Source organism: Ochotona princeps, chromosome 8, assembly GCF_030435755.1.
Source record: "Ochotona princeps isolate mOchPri1 chromosome 8, mOchPri1.hap1, whole genome shotgun sequence".
In the NCBI taxonomy this organism is placed as follows: Eukaryota; Metazoa; Chordata; class Mammalia; order Lagomorpha; family Ochotonidae; genus Ochotona; species Ochotona princeps.
Window position 1 is genome coordinate 77152283 of NC_080839.1, and position 15614 is coordinate 77167896.

Below are 15614 nucleotides of genomic sequence, written 5' to 3' on the forward strand. Positions count from 1 at the left end.
GCCACCCAGGCACTGGGGCTAGCTGTGTTTCCCAAGACAGGCTGCTGTGGCTTCCCCTACTGCACGGCAGGGAGAGCACTGGCTTCCCCGCTGCGGAAACAGAGCCTCAAGCCCCTTCTGTGCCGATCTGTGACCTGCTCATGGTCCTGAAGCCCCAAAGCACCAAGTCACAACCGTAGATGTCACTTCATGCTAAGGCCTCCAGGGAGCTGGTCTGGGCTGGCCCGAGCGAGGGCACCTGTCAGGCCAGGCCACGCACGGAGCTCTCTAACGCCCAGTAGCCCTGGACCTGAGATGATTGCTAACCCAGCTGCTGGTAAGATTAGCCACTGCACCTGATAATACTTTCTGGCTTTGTGGGATTCGTTTACAAATTATAGCCATGGGCCTTTCCTATTTAAAAAAATTGTCTATTCCTAATCCACTGCTCTCAGGCTGAGCCTTAAGCTTCCGTAATCGGGAGAGGGCGGAACCCAACACTGTCCCAAACCCACAACTGCGGCAGCGCCTGCTCCCCGTACCTCCTGCACACCCTCCTTGAAGGGCTCCGAGAAGGTGGAGTCCGGGGTGCGCCGCTGTGCATTCGGGGGCTGGGCTGCAGAGCCGAACTGGTCTGAGTTAAGGTTGCGGTCAAAAACCACCACACGCTCTGTGGGCTCGGGGTGGTACACGGCCGGGGGAATGCCCACAGCAAAGCTGTGTGGTTGGATCTCTGTCTTGATTGAGTGGGTGGGCATGGTTGCAATGGAGACGGTGACTGTGGTGTCAGGAGCTGCAAGGTGGCCTCGCTTGTCGCCAGTCAGCTGGCTGCCGTGGGGCAGGACGATGTTGAAGGGCACGTTCTTCAGCACCTGCACCCTGTTCTCGCTGGCGGGAAGCAGGGACTGCTCGGCCACGCTGGGCATGCTGCTCCTGCCAGGGAAGAGAAGGGACAATGCTGCCGGCCAGCCCCACGGCTACACTGCATCTTGGACAGTTTCTCTTCCCTCTGGCCCAGCGCTGGTGGGTCCCAGGTGGTCAGCAGAGACATGGCATGGCAACACATGGCTGGAGCAGCGCAGACGTTGCCGTGGAGGGCCACGCACACCCCAAGTGCCGCAGCAAAGCCCTCTGGCAACACCAAGGTCTCACAGCTCTCTGCTAAGAGGCTTTGCTTCCACTGATCCTAATGAAAACGTTCGTGTTCTGGAAGCTTGAAGCTGCAAAGGTAATCTGATTAGCTGGCTAAAGTGCAGGCGCTGGGGTCAGACTGCCCTATCCAGACCCTGTGTCACCCTGACACGGCACTTCCTCTCTGAGGAACCAAGTCTTCCCCCAGAACAGGGGTGGGGCAGTGCATCCCCACCGGGCTGTCCCAGGGCAGGTGCGCTAACGGTCACGTGGCCAGAGCAGCACACAGGCGTGCAACAAGGGCAAGTTGCTGCCATGGTTACCAACTATCGCAGCTTTCTCTCCCCTTCTCTCTTTAAAACAGGTCTAAGTTAAACTGTTTACTCTTTAAAATTACTTCTCCTTGGCAGTAGAGGAGGAAAGAGGAGAGACAGAGCTCTCTCTGTGGGCTCACTGCCCACAGGCGGGCAGCCAGGAGTCCAATGCAGGTCTGCCCTGAGCAGGCAGCGGCCTATCTCCTGCAGGCATCCACTGTTGGCCGCAGGGTGTGCACTGGTGGGCAGCTGGAGTCAGAGCTGGGTTGGGACTCAAACCAGGCACTCAGGGATGGGCTGTGGGCAGCCCTAGCAATACAGTAACTGCTGTGCCAAACGCCACGTCATTCCCCAGTCTGGCTTTCTCTAATCCTACCCTGTACCAGCATATGCATAAAAACAAATTAAGTTTTCTGAGTACTGTAAGATGATTTTTAGTAGGTAAGAGGATTTTTTCAAAGTCCTTTGAAATTACAGGGGCCTAACATTTTAAGGAAAAAAAGCAAATTGGCAAGACTATATGTTTTCAGGTCAACAAAACTTTGAATCTTGAACCATAAGTTTATTCCCAGGAATTTACACTAAAGAAAGGGAAAAAGATGGGAAGGTTATCTAGAATGCTGTTCATTAAAGGGTTGACATTAGTGAAAAACAAGTTACAGCCACAATGGTAAGGATATTCAGTCTGTGTCAAAATGCCAACAAAACAGAAGACTGGGCGGGGCAAGAAAAAGCTCCCACGGGGAATCCCACTGAGTGCTGCTGTCTGTGCAGGTCCTGAGTTCCTGTGGGCTCAACTATTTCTCTACTTTGTGATATTTGAAAACTCTCACGGTAGAATGTAAAGAATAAAAGTTCAAGCTCTTCCACAAAACACAATGCCTAAGATGAAAATGACAACACGAAAAATAGTAGAGCAAAGTGCCCTAACCCTACACGAACACTAGTGGCCACGGCCCGTGAACTGCGTGCACACCCAAGCCCTGCAGCCTTGCTACACACTTCCTTCCTGCCTCCTGCAGAGAACCGCGAGCTTAAACCATGCTCGAATGGGAGCTTGCCAAGCTGCAAAGGTAAACCTTCATTTTCTGGGAAGTTTCAACCTAAAACACCAAAAAATCATTTCAACAAGAATGTAGACACAATTTATTTTCTTAAGCTTCACTCAGGCAGATTTTTTAGGTCATTTGTATCTAATTTTTAACAAAGATCTATTTTATTCTTATTTGAAAGCCCAAGTTACATAGGGCAGAGAGACAGAGACAGACAAGGAGAGGTCTTCCATCCACTGCTTAACTCCCTAATTGGCTGCAATGGCCAGAGCTTCTTCCAAGTTTCCCACAAGTGTGCAGGGACCCAAGGATTTGAACCATCCTCTGCTGCTTTCCCAGGCCTTAAGCAGAACTAGATCATAAATGGGGCAACCGGGACAAAAACCGGTGCTCATATGAAATGCTGGTCCTGAAGCTTTGACGATTATGCCATGGAAGCCACCTCCTATCTTTTTGTTTTTAGTGTGTACACCTTCCCCTCCACTGCAACATCCTCCTAATAAAACCCCTCAAAGACAAAGAATCCCATTGGGTCTGGTGCTGTGGTGTAGTAAGTTAAGCCTCTGCCTATACTGCTGGTATCCCGTACAGGCACTGGTTCAAGTCCCAGCTGCTCTACTTCCAATCCAGTTCCCTGATAATGTGTCTGGGAAAGTTGTGGGAGATGGTCCTGCACCCACGTAGCAGACCTGTAAGACGCTCTGCCTCCTGGCTATGGACCAGCCTAGTTCTGGCCATTGCAGCCATTTGGGGCAGGACCCAGCAAATGGAAGATCTCTCTGTGTCTATCTGAAAATCTGTCTTTGAAATAAGAATAAAGCCAAACAAACCCTGCATCTCAGCCAGTGCTGAGACAGCCCAGGAGGAGCAGCGGCAGCACGCGTGCTCTCTGCAGCCGGCAAAGCCCAGTCTGAAGAGATGCACCAGACCAGCAGAAGCGCAGATCCGAGTGCAGCCACCAGAGGCCAGCGCCTGTGGCCACCACTGGGCCGCTGCTGCAGGCCCCCCCGGCCCCCGCCCCCACCCCCAGCCAGCCAGGCCTTACCTCTTGCTGTGATCCGGCTCTGTGTGCTCTGCCTCGGGCTTGGCGGTGGAAGACCTCCTCTCTCTGGGAACCTGGGAGTTTACAGACAAAAAGGATCAGGTCCCACCCCAGGCCGGAAGGCTCTCCCAAACACAAGCTCCCCTGCCCACTTTCATTATTTTTTTACCCATTCAGCTCCCTGCTTGTGGCCTGGGAAAGCAGTGGAGCACGGCCCAAAGCCTCAGGACCTTGCACCCACATGGGAGACCCGGAAAGAAGCTCTAGGCTCATGGCTTCCGACAGGCTCAGCTCCAGCCATTGCAGCCACATGGGGAGTGTAATCAGCAGACAGAAGATCTCTGTTTCTACTCTGTAAATCTCCTTTCCAATAAGAAGAAATAATCTTAAAAAAGAAAAAAAGTCTGAAATGTGCAGATGCAGTGATATCCCAGGGCGTGACAGCTGCACCGAGTGTGGGCAGGGCGTGACAGCTGCACCGAGTGTGGGCAGGGCGTGACAGCTGCACCGAGTGTGGGCAGGACGTGACAGCTGCACCGGAGTGTGGGCAGGGCGTGACAGCTGCACCGAGTGTGGGCAGGGCGTGACAGCTGCACCGAGTGTGGGCAGGACGTGACAGCTGCACCGGAGTGTGGGCAGGGCGTGACAGCTGCACCGAGTGTGGGCAGGACGTGACAGCTGCACCGAGTGTGGGCAGGGCGTGACAGCTGCACCGAGTGTGGGCAGGGCGTGACAGCTGCACCGAGTGTGGGCAGGGCGTGACAGCTGCACCGGAGTGTGGGCAGGGCGTGACAGCTGCACCGATTGTGGGCAGGGCGTGACAGCTGCACCGAGTGTGGGCAGGGCGTGACAGCTGCACCGAGTGTGGGCAGGGCGTGACAGCTGCACCGAGTGTGGGCAGGGCGTGACAGCTGCACCGGAGTGTTCATCTGGCAGGCAGGCCTCCTGGAGGTCACTCTTTTCAAAGGAATCATTAAATTGTTTCCTTTCTGTGTTTATTAATACATCATAACCAGTAAAACTTTGCAAGCCCTTTTATAAAAAGATTTATTTATTTATTTATATTGGAAAGGTAGATTTACAGAGCTTTTCTCACATGGGGTCCACATTTCAGACTACAGAAACACTCAGAAAACACTAGCTGGGCGCATATGGGTTTTTTTTTTTATGACTTTAAACCTGCTGATCTCCCTTCCTACAAAGTTTTAATTAGAACAGAGCCACTCCAGGGGTAGAGAGGTTTGGTTGGGCAGGTAGGAGGCCTGCTTTGGGCCTAGCATAGTAGCCTAGTGGCTAAAAGTCCTCACCTTGCATGTGCCAGGATCCCATGCGGGTGCAGGTTCATGTCCCGGCTGCCCCACTTCCCTTCCAGCTCCCTGTTTGTGACCTGGGAAAGTAGTGGAGGACGGCCCAAAGCCTTGGGACCTTGCATTTGTGTGGGAGACCCAGAAGAAGCTCCTGGCTACTAGCTCCTAGCTTCAGATCGGCTCAGCTTTGGCCATTGTGGCCGCTTGGAGAGTGAACCAGTGGATGGAAGATCTTTCTTTGTGTCTCTAGTTCTCTTTGTAAATCTGACCTTCCAATAAAAATAAATAAGTCCTATCCAAAAAAAGAAAGCCTGTTTCCCACAGACAGGGCCTGCGTCTGATTCCTGGCGTGGGACTTGGCCCCAATTTCCTGTCCACGCAGACCCTGGGAGGCAGCGACGTCAGCTCAGGTGGTTGTGTCCCTGCTATCGTGTGGGTTACCAGCTCCCTGCTGGAGCAGTGTCCAGCCCTGGCCGTGCTAGGTATCTGGGGCGTGAACTAGCAGAGGGAAGCACTGTCACTCTCTCTGCCTCCCAAATAAATACATTTTTGGAAAAGTAACTTCATAATATCTTAGGAACTTACAAAATGAATCAAACTAAAACAAATCACAGGACAGATACACAGCTGTACCTCAAAAAGCTTTTGGAGGAACCAGCATTGTGGCACAGCAGGTAAAGCCACTGCCTGTGATACTGGCATCCCACATGTGTCCACCCACATGGGCGCCAGATCATAACCCAGCTGAGTCACTCTCTCTCGCAGCTAACTGCTGGAGAAGGCAGCAGAAGATGGCCCAGGGGGTGTGTCCCTGTCATGCACATGGGAAACCTGGATAACTCTGGGCTCCTGGCTCGGCCCGGCCCAGCCCAGCCCTAGTGCTTGTGCTGGAGAACCAAAGAGCAGATGAAAGATCTCTCCCCTTCTCTGTCATTGTGACTTTCAGAAAATAAATAAATCTTTTTTTTAAAAAAAAGATGCATTTATTTTTATTGGAAAGTCAGATTTACAGAGAGAAGGAGAGGGAGAAAGAAAGGTCTTCCATATGATAGTTCACTCCCCAAGTAGCTACAACTGAGCCAATGTGAAGCCAGAAGCCAGGAGACAGCAGCTTCTTTCAGCTCTCCCACGCGTGCAGGATCCCAAGGCTTTGGGCCGTCCTCCACTGCTTTCCCAGGCCACAAGCAGGGAGCTGGATGGGATGTGGGGCAGCTGGGATATGAACCAGCACCCGTATGGGATCCTGGCATGTGCAAGACGAGGACTTTAGCCACTAGGCTACTGCGCTGGCCCATAAATCCTAAATAAATAAACAAATGAAGTTCATGGGGCTGGCACCACGGCACAGTAGGCTAAACGTCCACCTATTATCGGCATCCCTTTTGGGTGCCAGTTTGAGTCCCAGCTTCTTCACTTCTGATCCAGCTCTCTGCCTATGGCCTGGGAAAGCAGTGGACGATGGCTGAAGTCCTTGGGCCTCACATTCAGAAGAAACTCCTGGCTCCTAGCTTTGGATCAGCTCAGTTCCAATCATTGGGGCTATTTTGGGAATGAACAAGTGGATGGAAGATATCTCTCTCTCTGTCTCTCCTGCTCTAGCTCTGTATTTCAAATAAAAATAAGTTAGAGCCTCTAAAAATTTTCATAGAAAATGAAATTTAAAGTTTGTTTTTGTTGTAAAAAAGTCTGAAATCCATACATACCAGGAGTCTTCAAGAAGTACATAAAACATGAATTTAAACTTCTTTTGCACCAAAATAATTTTTTTTTTCTGAGCTTCTCTAACTAGCCTTTATAATGCTGACTTGTACAGCAACCTTGGTGGCTAGGCGTCCCAGACGAGGGTTCTTCCAGCTCTCTTCATTCTCGGGCAAGTCCATGTTCATGTTCAAAGACACTAAAACCTTACACACAGGCTGGATCCATGGCTTGCTACCAGGAAGCAGCTGGTCTACTCTGCTCCCACTCGATTCTGATATTGCACTGTCCTGTTTGCCTCTCCCCCAGGGCGCTCTCTGCCTCACAGTTAGGAGACACAGTGTGAGAACACCACAAAGGCAGCCCAGTGGGGAGGCCCAGAAAAGTTGCTTGGGAGGTGATTTTTCATTATTTTAAGTTTCCTGTAAACTTGAGTTTTCAATACAAAACGGCAAAAACAAACTGTTGTGCACACGTGTGTGTGCTCGTGCCTGTGTGTGCATGTAGATATTCACGTGTGTATGTGTATTCACCTAAAGAGTCACTGTTGCACACACGTGTGTATATGTGTGCGTATGTAGATCTTCACATGTGTGTGTATGTAGATCTTCACATGTGTGTGTATGTGTGTGCATGTAGATATTCACATAAGGAGTCACTGTTGCTAAGAAGTCTCTGAGATGGGCGGGCGTGTCCTCACTGGCTCAGTTGCCCTGATCATTGCAGTCCCAGCTCCTGCCAAGCCAGCAGGTGTTGGCTCGAGCACACAGAGCTACCCTCATGTGAGTCCTGCATGGTGCTCCTGGTTCCTGGCTTTGGATGAATATTCTCTCTCTTCCTTACTTTCTCTTCATTTCTCTGTAACTCTGCTTTTCAAACAAATAAAAAACAAAACAAATCTTAAAAGATTTTAAGAAGTTAAGCCAAAGCCAGGAGCCCAGAACTTCTTCCATGTGCGTACAGGGGCCCAAGCACTTTGGCCAGCTTCCATGCCTTTCCAGGCGCCACCAGCAGGGAGCTCTATGGGGAAAGGACTAGCCAGGTCTCGAGCTTGCACCCATATGGAGTTCTGATGTTATAGGCAGAGGCTTAGCATGATGTGCTACAATGCTGGCCCCCAAACAAGATTTTTTAAAAAGCCATTCCTGAGATTCTTGCAAAGCTCCTGTGTTAGTAAAGGGCAGCCGAGGCAGTGCTAAGAAGGCACAGAATAGTCACACGTTGCCACTGAGAGAGATGAGGGCCCTGTGGCAAAGCCACGCTCCCACACAAGCTAGTTCAGTGACAGCTCAGGGCCCCGGGGCAGCAGGAGGGCAGGTCAGGCAAGGCCTGTCACCCTGAAGGATTCAGCTCAGGGAGACTGCTATAACAGCAATGAGCCACACCCTGCTCTGGGAGGCCTCGACCTGGACACCATGGTGGGGGTTGGTTGGGGAAGGTGTGTGCACCAGTAGGTGGGCCCCACACACGTTCCCACCCAGAGCCACGGCAGCCAGCTCCTGCATCCGACCTTAACACGGCCCTTTGATTTCTGTGATTGGGCTTTGGGGCTTTGAACCACACCAAGCCAAGGTACTCATTAAGCTCTTTATAGTGCCGACACAGGCTGCACTGCGCCCGGGGTGGCCAGCGACCTACCTTGTAGTAGTCATACAGCAGGCCCAGCGCCGCGGCGCTGTCTTCGTCCCCGTTGATGCTCATCATGGCTTTGGTGGCCGCGGTGAGTGGGTTTTCCAGGAATGACTTCCACGCCTCGTCCTCACTGGTGTAGGAACGCCGCTGCGGGTAAAGGGCCTCATTCTGAAGCACCAACACTGGGCGCTTGCTTGAAAGACATTAAAAAGAAAAAATGAGCAAGACATCATAAGCTATGCCTTTAAAAAGATTACGTTATTTGTCTGAAAAGCAAAAGGAGGAAGAGAGATCTTCTTTTTACTGGTTCATTTCCCAAATAACCACTGGGGCTGGGGCTGGATCCCCATCTGGATATCTGGATCTCCCATGTGAATGGCAGGGGCCCAAGCCCTTGAGCCGTCCTCTGCTGTTTCCCATGCACACTGGCAGGAAGCTGGATGGGAAGTAGCAACTGCTCTGATATAGGATGCCAGGCTCGCAGGCAGCAGTCTAACTGGCTGTACCGCACGCCCACAGGCTGGATTTTAAAGATCCAAACCAAGAATTCCTTTACATTCTGATAACAAGTTCCACCGATGCCCAAGTACATCAAATGAAGAAGGTGGCACAGCATGTCCATGGGCCGTCTGGTGACAAGGTATTTAGGCAGCCGGGACACCTGGAGTTAACCTACTCATGGAACCCAGGATGTACTCCCTGGCCAAAAAAAAAAAGACTAAGAAAATGCCAGGCTATTCAAACACTTAACATAAACAAACACCAGGACAAAGAAAGGCAAAGCAGCCTTCCTTGGAATCCACATTCAGCATGGGGATCTCCCGGGATGGGTGCCCCTCATTCCTCCCCCTGCGTGTCCTGCTGGCACTGGAAAATGTCTCAAGCAGGGAGGTGAGGCACAGAGTAAAGGGATGTGCAGTTAATGCATGGGGAAGATGAGAAAGGTAGACTCTAACACAGGTGGCCAGCAGCCCACGCCAGCGACTGAGCATGGAATGTGGCCAGGGGGCCGTAAATCAATAAACAGGCATCATTTTCTGGCCTGGGAGTTAACTGTTTATCTGGGAGATAAACATTTAAGAATCTTACAACAATAAATGAACAAAAAAGAGACTTGAAAAGACTCTTTCCTCTAACGGGGACCCTAGTGCGACACACTCAAGAAGCCGAAGGCCATGGGCAGGGTGTCTTCAACGAAGATGTCACTTAGGATATTAAAGCAAACATCAGTGATTCCAAAAGCCTGAAATGCAAACAGCCGCAGTAACCGTTCACTTGGAACTATTCAGTAAGTCAATAGAGAGGCAGAAAATTGAACACAGAGTCCAGCAAAATTAAGCCCTTTAAAATAAAAAAGAGAAATGTTTGGGACAACTCTGAATTATCACTATTGTAACCAGCAAACTTAACCATCAGCTGGCATTGCAACACCCAGATGAAATGTGGAACGGCCTGAAGGTGACCTCCCCACTCCCCGGTGAACGCACAGATCCTGATTAACTCTCCAACTATCGGCAGTAGAGCTAGGCAGGCTCTTACAACAGAGGCTGATTTTTATAAAGGAGAACATCTTCAAAAAGTGAGGGGGAGCCAGAGAGAAGGAGGGCGGCAGATTCATAACTGAACTCACCCGCACACACCTGCACGTGGTCAACAGGAGGGGTGGGTCACCAACAAGTGTTCTCACCTCTGACCCATGAGGACCACGGAGTGCCAGGCTGTGGCTGTGCGTGGCTGTGCGGTGGACCCCTGTGGGTGTCCTTGCCAGGCTCTTACAACAGCTACTGCCAGAAGTCCACACCGAAATGCCTCCGGGCTTGGCCAGCTCCCTTTATGCTCCGGATCCAGTCTCCAGCCTGCTCCCACCGCCCCCATCCCAAATTTGTACAAGCAACTGAAAATATTTTTCAGATGGTTTATGTGTGCGATCACCCTGAAGGTGTTTTACATTTCCCAAAGGCTGCCTCGGGCCAAAATGAGAGCTTTGGAAATTCGGCCTTATCTCAACTCTTGGTCAAGTCATGAACACAGACAGCCTGTGGCTTCGCGACTACTTCCTCGTGTAGTCCCGAAGCTCCCGACCCGCCCCCGGCCCCATGCACACGGCATCACCCCACACCCAAACCGCCAGGATCCTCTTTCAGAAAAGACCATGTGCGACCCACCCGGCCCCCACAAACCCCACGGGGGACCTCGGCAACTTCCCATCCCATTTCTCCACCAACTTTTCCCAAAGCCCACACGGGTGTCCCCTGGCTCGGCTCCGAGGCAATTTCCTTTTATCGCCCACAGGTCTGGGGCAGGGGACAGCCGATTTTCACACAGAAAAGCTGCCTCAGGCGCGCCATGGGCACGACCCCTCCGGGCGTGCGCCCCTTTCTCCCTCATCCCGGCGCTAATCGCCGCAGCCATCGCTAATTACCCGCAGTGATGCAAGTGGCACGCGCACTCCCACAGCCGCTTTCCCACTCGCACCGCCGGCCTTCCAGCTCGCCCGGGGCCCCCGGCGCCTCTTCCCCCTCAGTTCCCGCCCGCGACGACCTTACCTGTCCCGCCGCCGCCCCGCGGCCCCCAGGCGCTCCGCCCGCCTGGCCCGCCTGGCCGGGCGACGCCGCGGGCCCCACGCACACCCCGCACACCCCGCGCGCGGCCCCGGGCCGGGCCTGGCCGGGGGGCTCCGGCGACGGGGCTCCGCTCCGACCCAACAAAGAGGCGGGAAGGGCCGGCGCCCACCCATTCAGGCCCAGCCCGGTCCCCGCCGCGCCGGCTCTCGTTCGCCCGCAGGCCAGGGCAGGCGGACGGCCGGGCGGGCGCGGGCAGCGGCGGTGCCCCCTGCCCGGGCCAGGGCCCCCCGGCGGCGGCAGCGGGACTCCCGCGCCCGCGCCTCACTCACTTGTCGTACTCCTGTGTCATCGCGCTCGCTCGCCGCGGCCGGGCCGCAGAACTGGACTTTCGGGTTGGGACAGTAGAGCCGAGCCGGGGGAGGCGGCGGCGGCGGCGGCGGCGGCTGGCAGGTCCGGAGCGGCGGCCCCGACGGGTTGGGTTCGCTTTTCTCGCTCTGAGCCGGCTCCGCGCGGGCCGCGCGCACTGGGCGCCGCGCTCGGCCGCTCATTGGCTGGCGGCGCGCCGGCCCGGGGCGGGGCCTCGGGGGGCCGGCAGGTCGGCCAAGCTTTCTGATTGGCCGGCGAGCGGGGCGCCGGGGCGGGGCCTTCGGGCCCGGCGGCGCTGGGCGGGAGCGGGCGGGGCGCGCCCGGGAGCTGGAGCGCCTCCGAGGTGCGCGGAGAGCGCTTCCCGGGCCGCTCCAGGCAGGGCTGCCAGACAGTGCTAGACTCGTACTGCGGTAGGCTGTGAGGTGGAGGGCAGAGCCGGCGATGGGGACTGTGGCGTGGGGCTGAAACAGTGGGTCAGGTAGATCCCCGGGGTGCGCCGTGTGGCTGGAGAGGAACGGGAGCGGATTCTGTCAGGAGTGTGCGCTTTGCTCTGAGGAGGCGGCGGGGTGGGGGGAGGATGTGGGGGGGCGCTCTACTCACTCAGGTTTGCAAAGGTTTAATCTGGCTGCTGTGCTAATCAGGAGGCGACAGAGGTCGTCCAGGGGCGGCCTGGGAATGTCCTGGGAAGGAGGTGTGGGGCTGTAACAGAGGCAAAGGAGGACCCCAGCGTGTTCCGCGGAACCGAGCTGACAAGAGCCAGTGTAGACCGTTCAGGGAGTCCTGTCCAAACTGGTGTGTCTTGCAGATGTGTGGTGGCCCCAGGTGGACCTGCCCTGAGACCAGAGCTGGCATCTGCACCGGCAGTGTCCCCCGTGGTGTTTTGCAAAAACAGAAGTGGGGCTAGCTTACTCAGCTGTCTGGGACTGAGCCCTGGCTGGCCCACTTTGGACCCAGCTGCCTGCTCGCTTGCCTAGGACCCTGTGGGGGATGGCCCAGGACCCGGCCGACCTGGGACACTGCTGCCTTCAGCTGTCCCAGCCCCAGCTGCTGCAGCCTTTGGGAGGTGAACCAGCAGATGAAAGGCCTCTCTGCATATCTTTCCTGCTCTCTACCTAACTCTGCCTTTCAAATAAAAAATTGTAAAGTATAGGCTCGTGTATTTTCTTGAATCCTTACTTCTTTATTTCAAAGACAGAATTCCCATCTTCTGGTTCATTCTCCCATGGGCATGTCGGGAAGCTACCACTACCACCATCGCCATCACTGCCTCCTCCCAGGGCCAGCCCAAACAGGCACATGCCAGCTGCTGGCGCTGGGCACCCCAGCAGGGCACACAGGTGGCTTAACCTGCACAGTGCAGCCACGCCTGGGGTGCTGTTAAAGCTGTGACAAGGGCCAACTCTGCAGGGCCGTGAGAAGGGCTGGGGGCCAGCACGGAGCAGCTGGCAAGAGGTACCAAGCTAAAGCCAGTGTCGAAGCTGAGCAAGGGACCATCCGCTGGTTGCCTGGTCCCCAGATGGAGCACACGAGGTCCTCAGCACTGTTGGCCGCTGCCTGTGGACATGCCTCTCCTGTGGCCATCTTGCTCCTGCTTGTCCAAGGCCCTGGGGTCCTAACTCAGAATCCCCTAGTTGCTCCTGTCTTCCAGCCCTGGGTACCACACTGGAGCACAACGACTTTTCACTTCCCCCATGTGTCTGCTGTTTCTAGAAACCACACTTACACGGGAGCTAGTCTGAGAGAAAGTCAGTAAAAGCATGGCGGGAGGTGATGCATGGGTTTAGTGCAAATCACCCAACAGCAGCTGAGGTGATAGACATGGGAATAAAGGCCCCTTTACCTGCCCCATACCTTGTCCTGTCCCAGGCGCCTCAGTTCAGCGCCCTCCTACCAACCCTGCACTTTCCTGTCCTACTCACACCTATCAGTGACCCCCCAGCACCCCGTTCCCTGCCTGTCCTGGGCTTGCCCAGGCCACAGGACACCCTGCCCATTGGGGGATCCCTCGTCTGGGCCCGGTCACGTGACTGTTGGTGTCTGTACGTATGGAGTACAGGGATGGCACCACGCACAGGCCAGCCTCCCCGGGGCCTAGTGGACATGGAGAATATCCGGTGCCCATCAGCAGGGCCCTGATGTTTGGCAACTTCTCTAGGTGCATGTCTTAGGGCCTGGTCCATGGCAGACATAAAAGAAACTAGAGAAGCAATGAAGGAACAACAAAGCAGAAAGCCAAAAGCCAAAGCCACCACAAGTGGATGTAGTGATTGAAACAAACATGGGGCCCAGATCGATAGTCTAGTGGCTAAAAGTCCTTGCCTTGAACGTGCCGGGATCCCATATAGACTCTGGTTCTAATCCCAGCAGCCCCGCTTCCCATACAGCTCCCTGCTTGTGGCCTAGAAATCAGTCAAGGATAGCCCAAAGTTTTGGAATCCTGCACCCTCATGGGAGACCCAGAAGAGGATCTGGGCTCCTGGCTTCGTATCTGGCCATTGCAGTTGCTTAGAGAGTAAATCATCAGATGGAAGATCTTCCTCTCTGTCTCTCTTCCTCCCTGTATATCTGCCTTTCCAATAAAAATTGAAGAAGGAGAAGAAGCCAACACAGTGGCTCACTTGGCTAATCCTCAACCTCCAAGCACTGGGATCCCACCTGGGCACTGGTTTGGTTTGCGTCCACTTCCCATCGAGCTCTCTGCTTGTGGCCTGGGAAAGCAGTAAGACCCTGCACCCATGTGGAAGACTTGGAGGAGATTCCTGGCTTTTGACTTTGATCAACTCAGCTCTGGCCATTGGCGGCCATCTGGGAGTAAACCAGCAGATGGAAGATCTTTCTCCCTTTCTCTCTGTTAATCTGCCCTTCCAAAAAAAAAAATTAAATAAATCTTAGGGGAAAAAAGAAGAGGAAGAAGACAAGTCTGGGAAGCAGGGCTGTGGCAAGAAGCCAGTCTCATGTCCTCAGTTTTCCACAAGTACATTCAAGCCTAACATCATTCTGGCACGGTTGGTCAGATATAAGTCAGCCTGAGGAAGTTTGCTGGAGATGGGATTAAAAGGCAAGCTCGGAGCAGGTGTGTGGCAGAGCAGGGAAGTTGTTCCTTGGGATGCCTCACCCATCCCATGTGGCTGGGTTTGCGTCCTGCGTCTGCTGCAATCCAGTTCCGGCTAACACACGCCCTGAGAGGCAGGTAGGGGTTCAGGCTCTCGGGACCCTGCCTGCCACATGGAAGCCTGCGGTTGAGTTCAGGCTTCTGGCTTCAGCCCATCTAGCCCTGACATTGTGGGGAGTGAACCAGCAGATGTAAGATCTCTCTGTCTCCTTCTCTTTCTGCCTTTGAAATAAAGTGTGAGGGGAATAGTAAAAAATAATGAAATGTAGTGTAAAATTTTTGGAACCCATGTATAGTTTCCTTATAATGTATGCTTTCCACAAACCATGTGAAGACTTGGTGCAGTTTCAAAAATTGTTTTTCACCAAAATAACTTTATCTTTTAATTCCAGTTTTACACAAAGTCTTTTAAGTGCCCTCATTTAACCATAGGGTAAATTCCTAGAATTGGAGAAAACTGTGCAGACCTCTCCCTGTTGTCCCCCCAAGTTCCCGTGGAGACCCCGTGAGTGAGGACCACCCCTTGCCAGCCAAGGGACGAGCAAAGCTGACCTGTGAGGGAAAGTGGTATTCCATTGACTTGATCAGTTTTTCTTAAGCTGTGAGGTTTAACATCTTGATCTTTTTCATCACAACCTTTAAGCTCAAGGAGGAAGCAGTTTTATTTATTTATTTTTTTAAAGAACAAGGATCCTGAGACCAGCATCATGGCATATCAGGCTAAGCGTCCACCTTGGCGCCAACATCCCATACGGATGCTGGTTTGAGTCTCAGCTGCTCCACTTCTTATTTTTTTTATTATATTTTTGACAATCTTTACATGGTTAATTAGGGCAAAAAGGTTCAAGGGCTACAGGAAAGTGGATAAGACTATTATTTCCATATTGTTTCTTTCATATATCTGAGGTAAAGGGGATATTGAGGGAGAAGCCCCACCCAGTTTCCCACTCACCCCAGGTCCCGGATGTAGGGCATACTCCGAGGATCTTGCTCAAGTGGTTTTGATTGTTCACCAGTTATGAATTGCTGCCAATCTTGCCACTCCAAGCACAATGAAGTCGTTGAGGAATCCACTGATTGACATAGTCCATCATAGAGTCTCCGTTTGCCCAGTATTTTGCTGCCAACATATAACTGAAGTGGTTAATTGACTTGTTCTGTCTTTTCTTGGTTAGGGTTCTGAGTCCGGCATTTCAATTGGGGAGATCCCCAAAGAGACTTTAAGGTGTTCACAGACCAGATTCTTGTATGTACTAGCAAGTACAGGGCTCCGCACAGTCCATGCTCCAGCTCCTTGAAGATAACCTGAAGAAAACAACAGAAGATGGCCCAACTCCTTGCGTTTGCCTACCTGTGAACCAAGGACACCAGCCTGTGTGAGCCGGGGGTCCCTGAGCTCACACCCTTGAAAACCCCC

General features: G+C 53.3%; 1 protein-coding gene across 2 annotated transcripts in view; it reads right to left on the minus strand.

The window, feature by feature from the left end:
* GRHL1 (grainyhead like transcription factor 1) overlaps window positions 1-11241 on the minus strand; it is a 39250-nt gene extending 28009 nt beyond the window's left edge. Inside the window, exons 1-4 of one of the 2 annotated variants that reach the window (XM_058668286.1) lie at window positions 11049-11241; window positions 8162-8348; window positions 3522-3592; window positions 522-912 (exon numbers count right to left, since the gene is read on the minus strand). In XM_058668286.1, coding sequence (XP_058524269.1) covers window positions 522-912; window positions 3522-3592; window positions 8162-8348; window positions 11049-11068 — 669 coding nt within the window. In that variant the 5' untranslated portion in view covers window positions 11069-11241. The remainder of the gene's footprint in view (window positions 1-521; window positions 913-3521; window positions 3593-8161; window positions 8349-11048) is intronic. The other variant, XM_058668287.1, reaches the window with a different exon arrangement.
* Between the last annotated feature and the right edge of the window lie 4373 nt (window positions 11242-15614).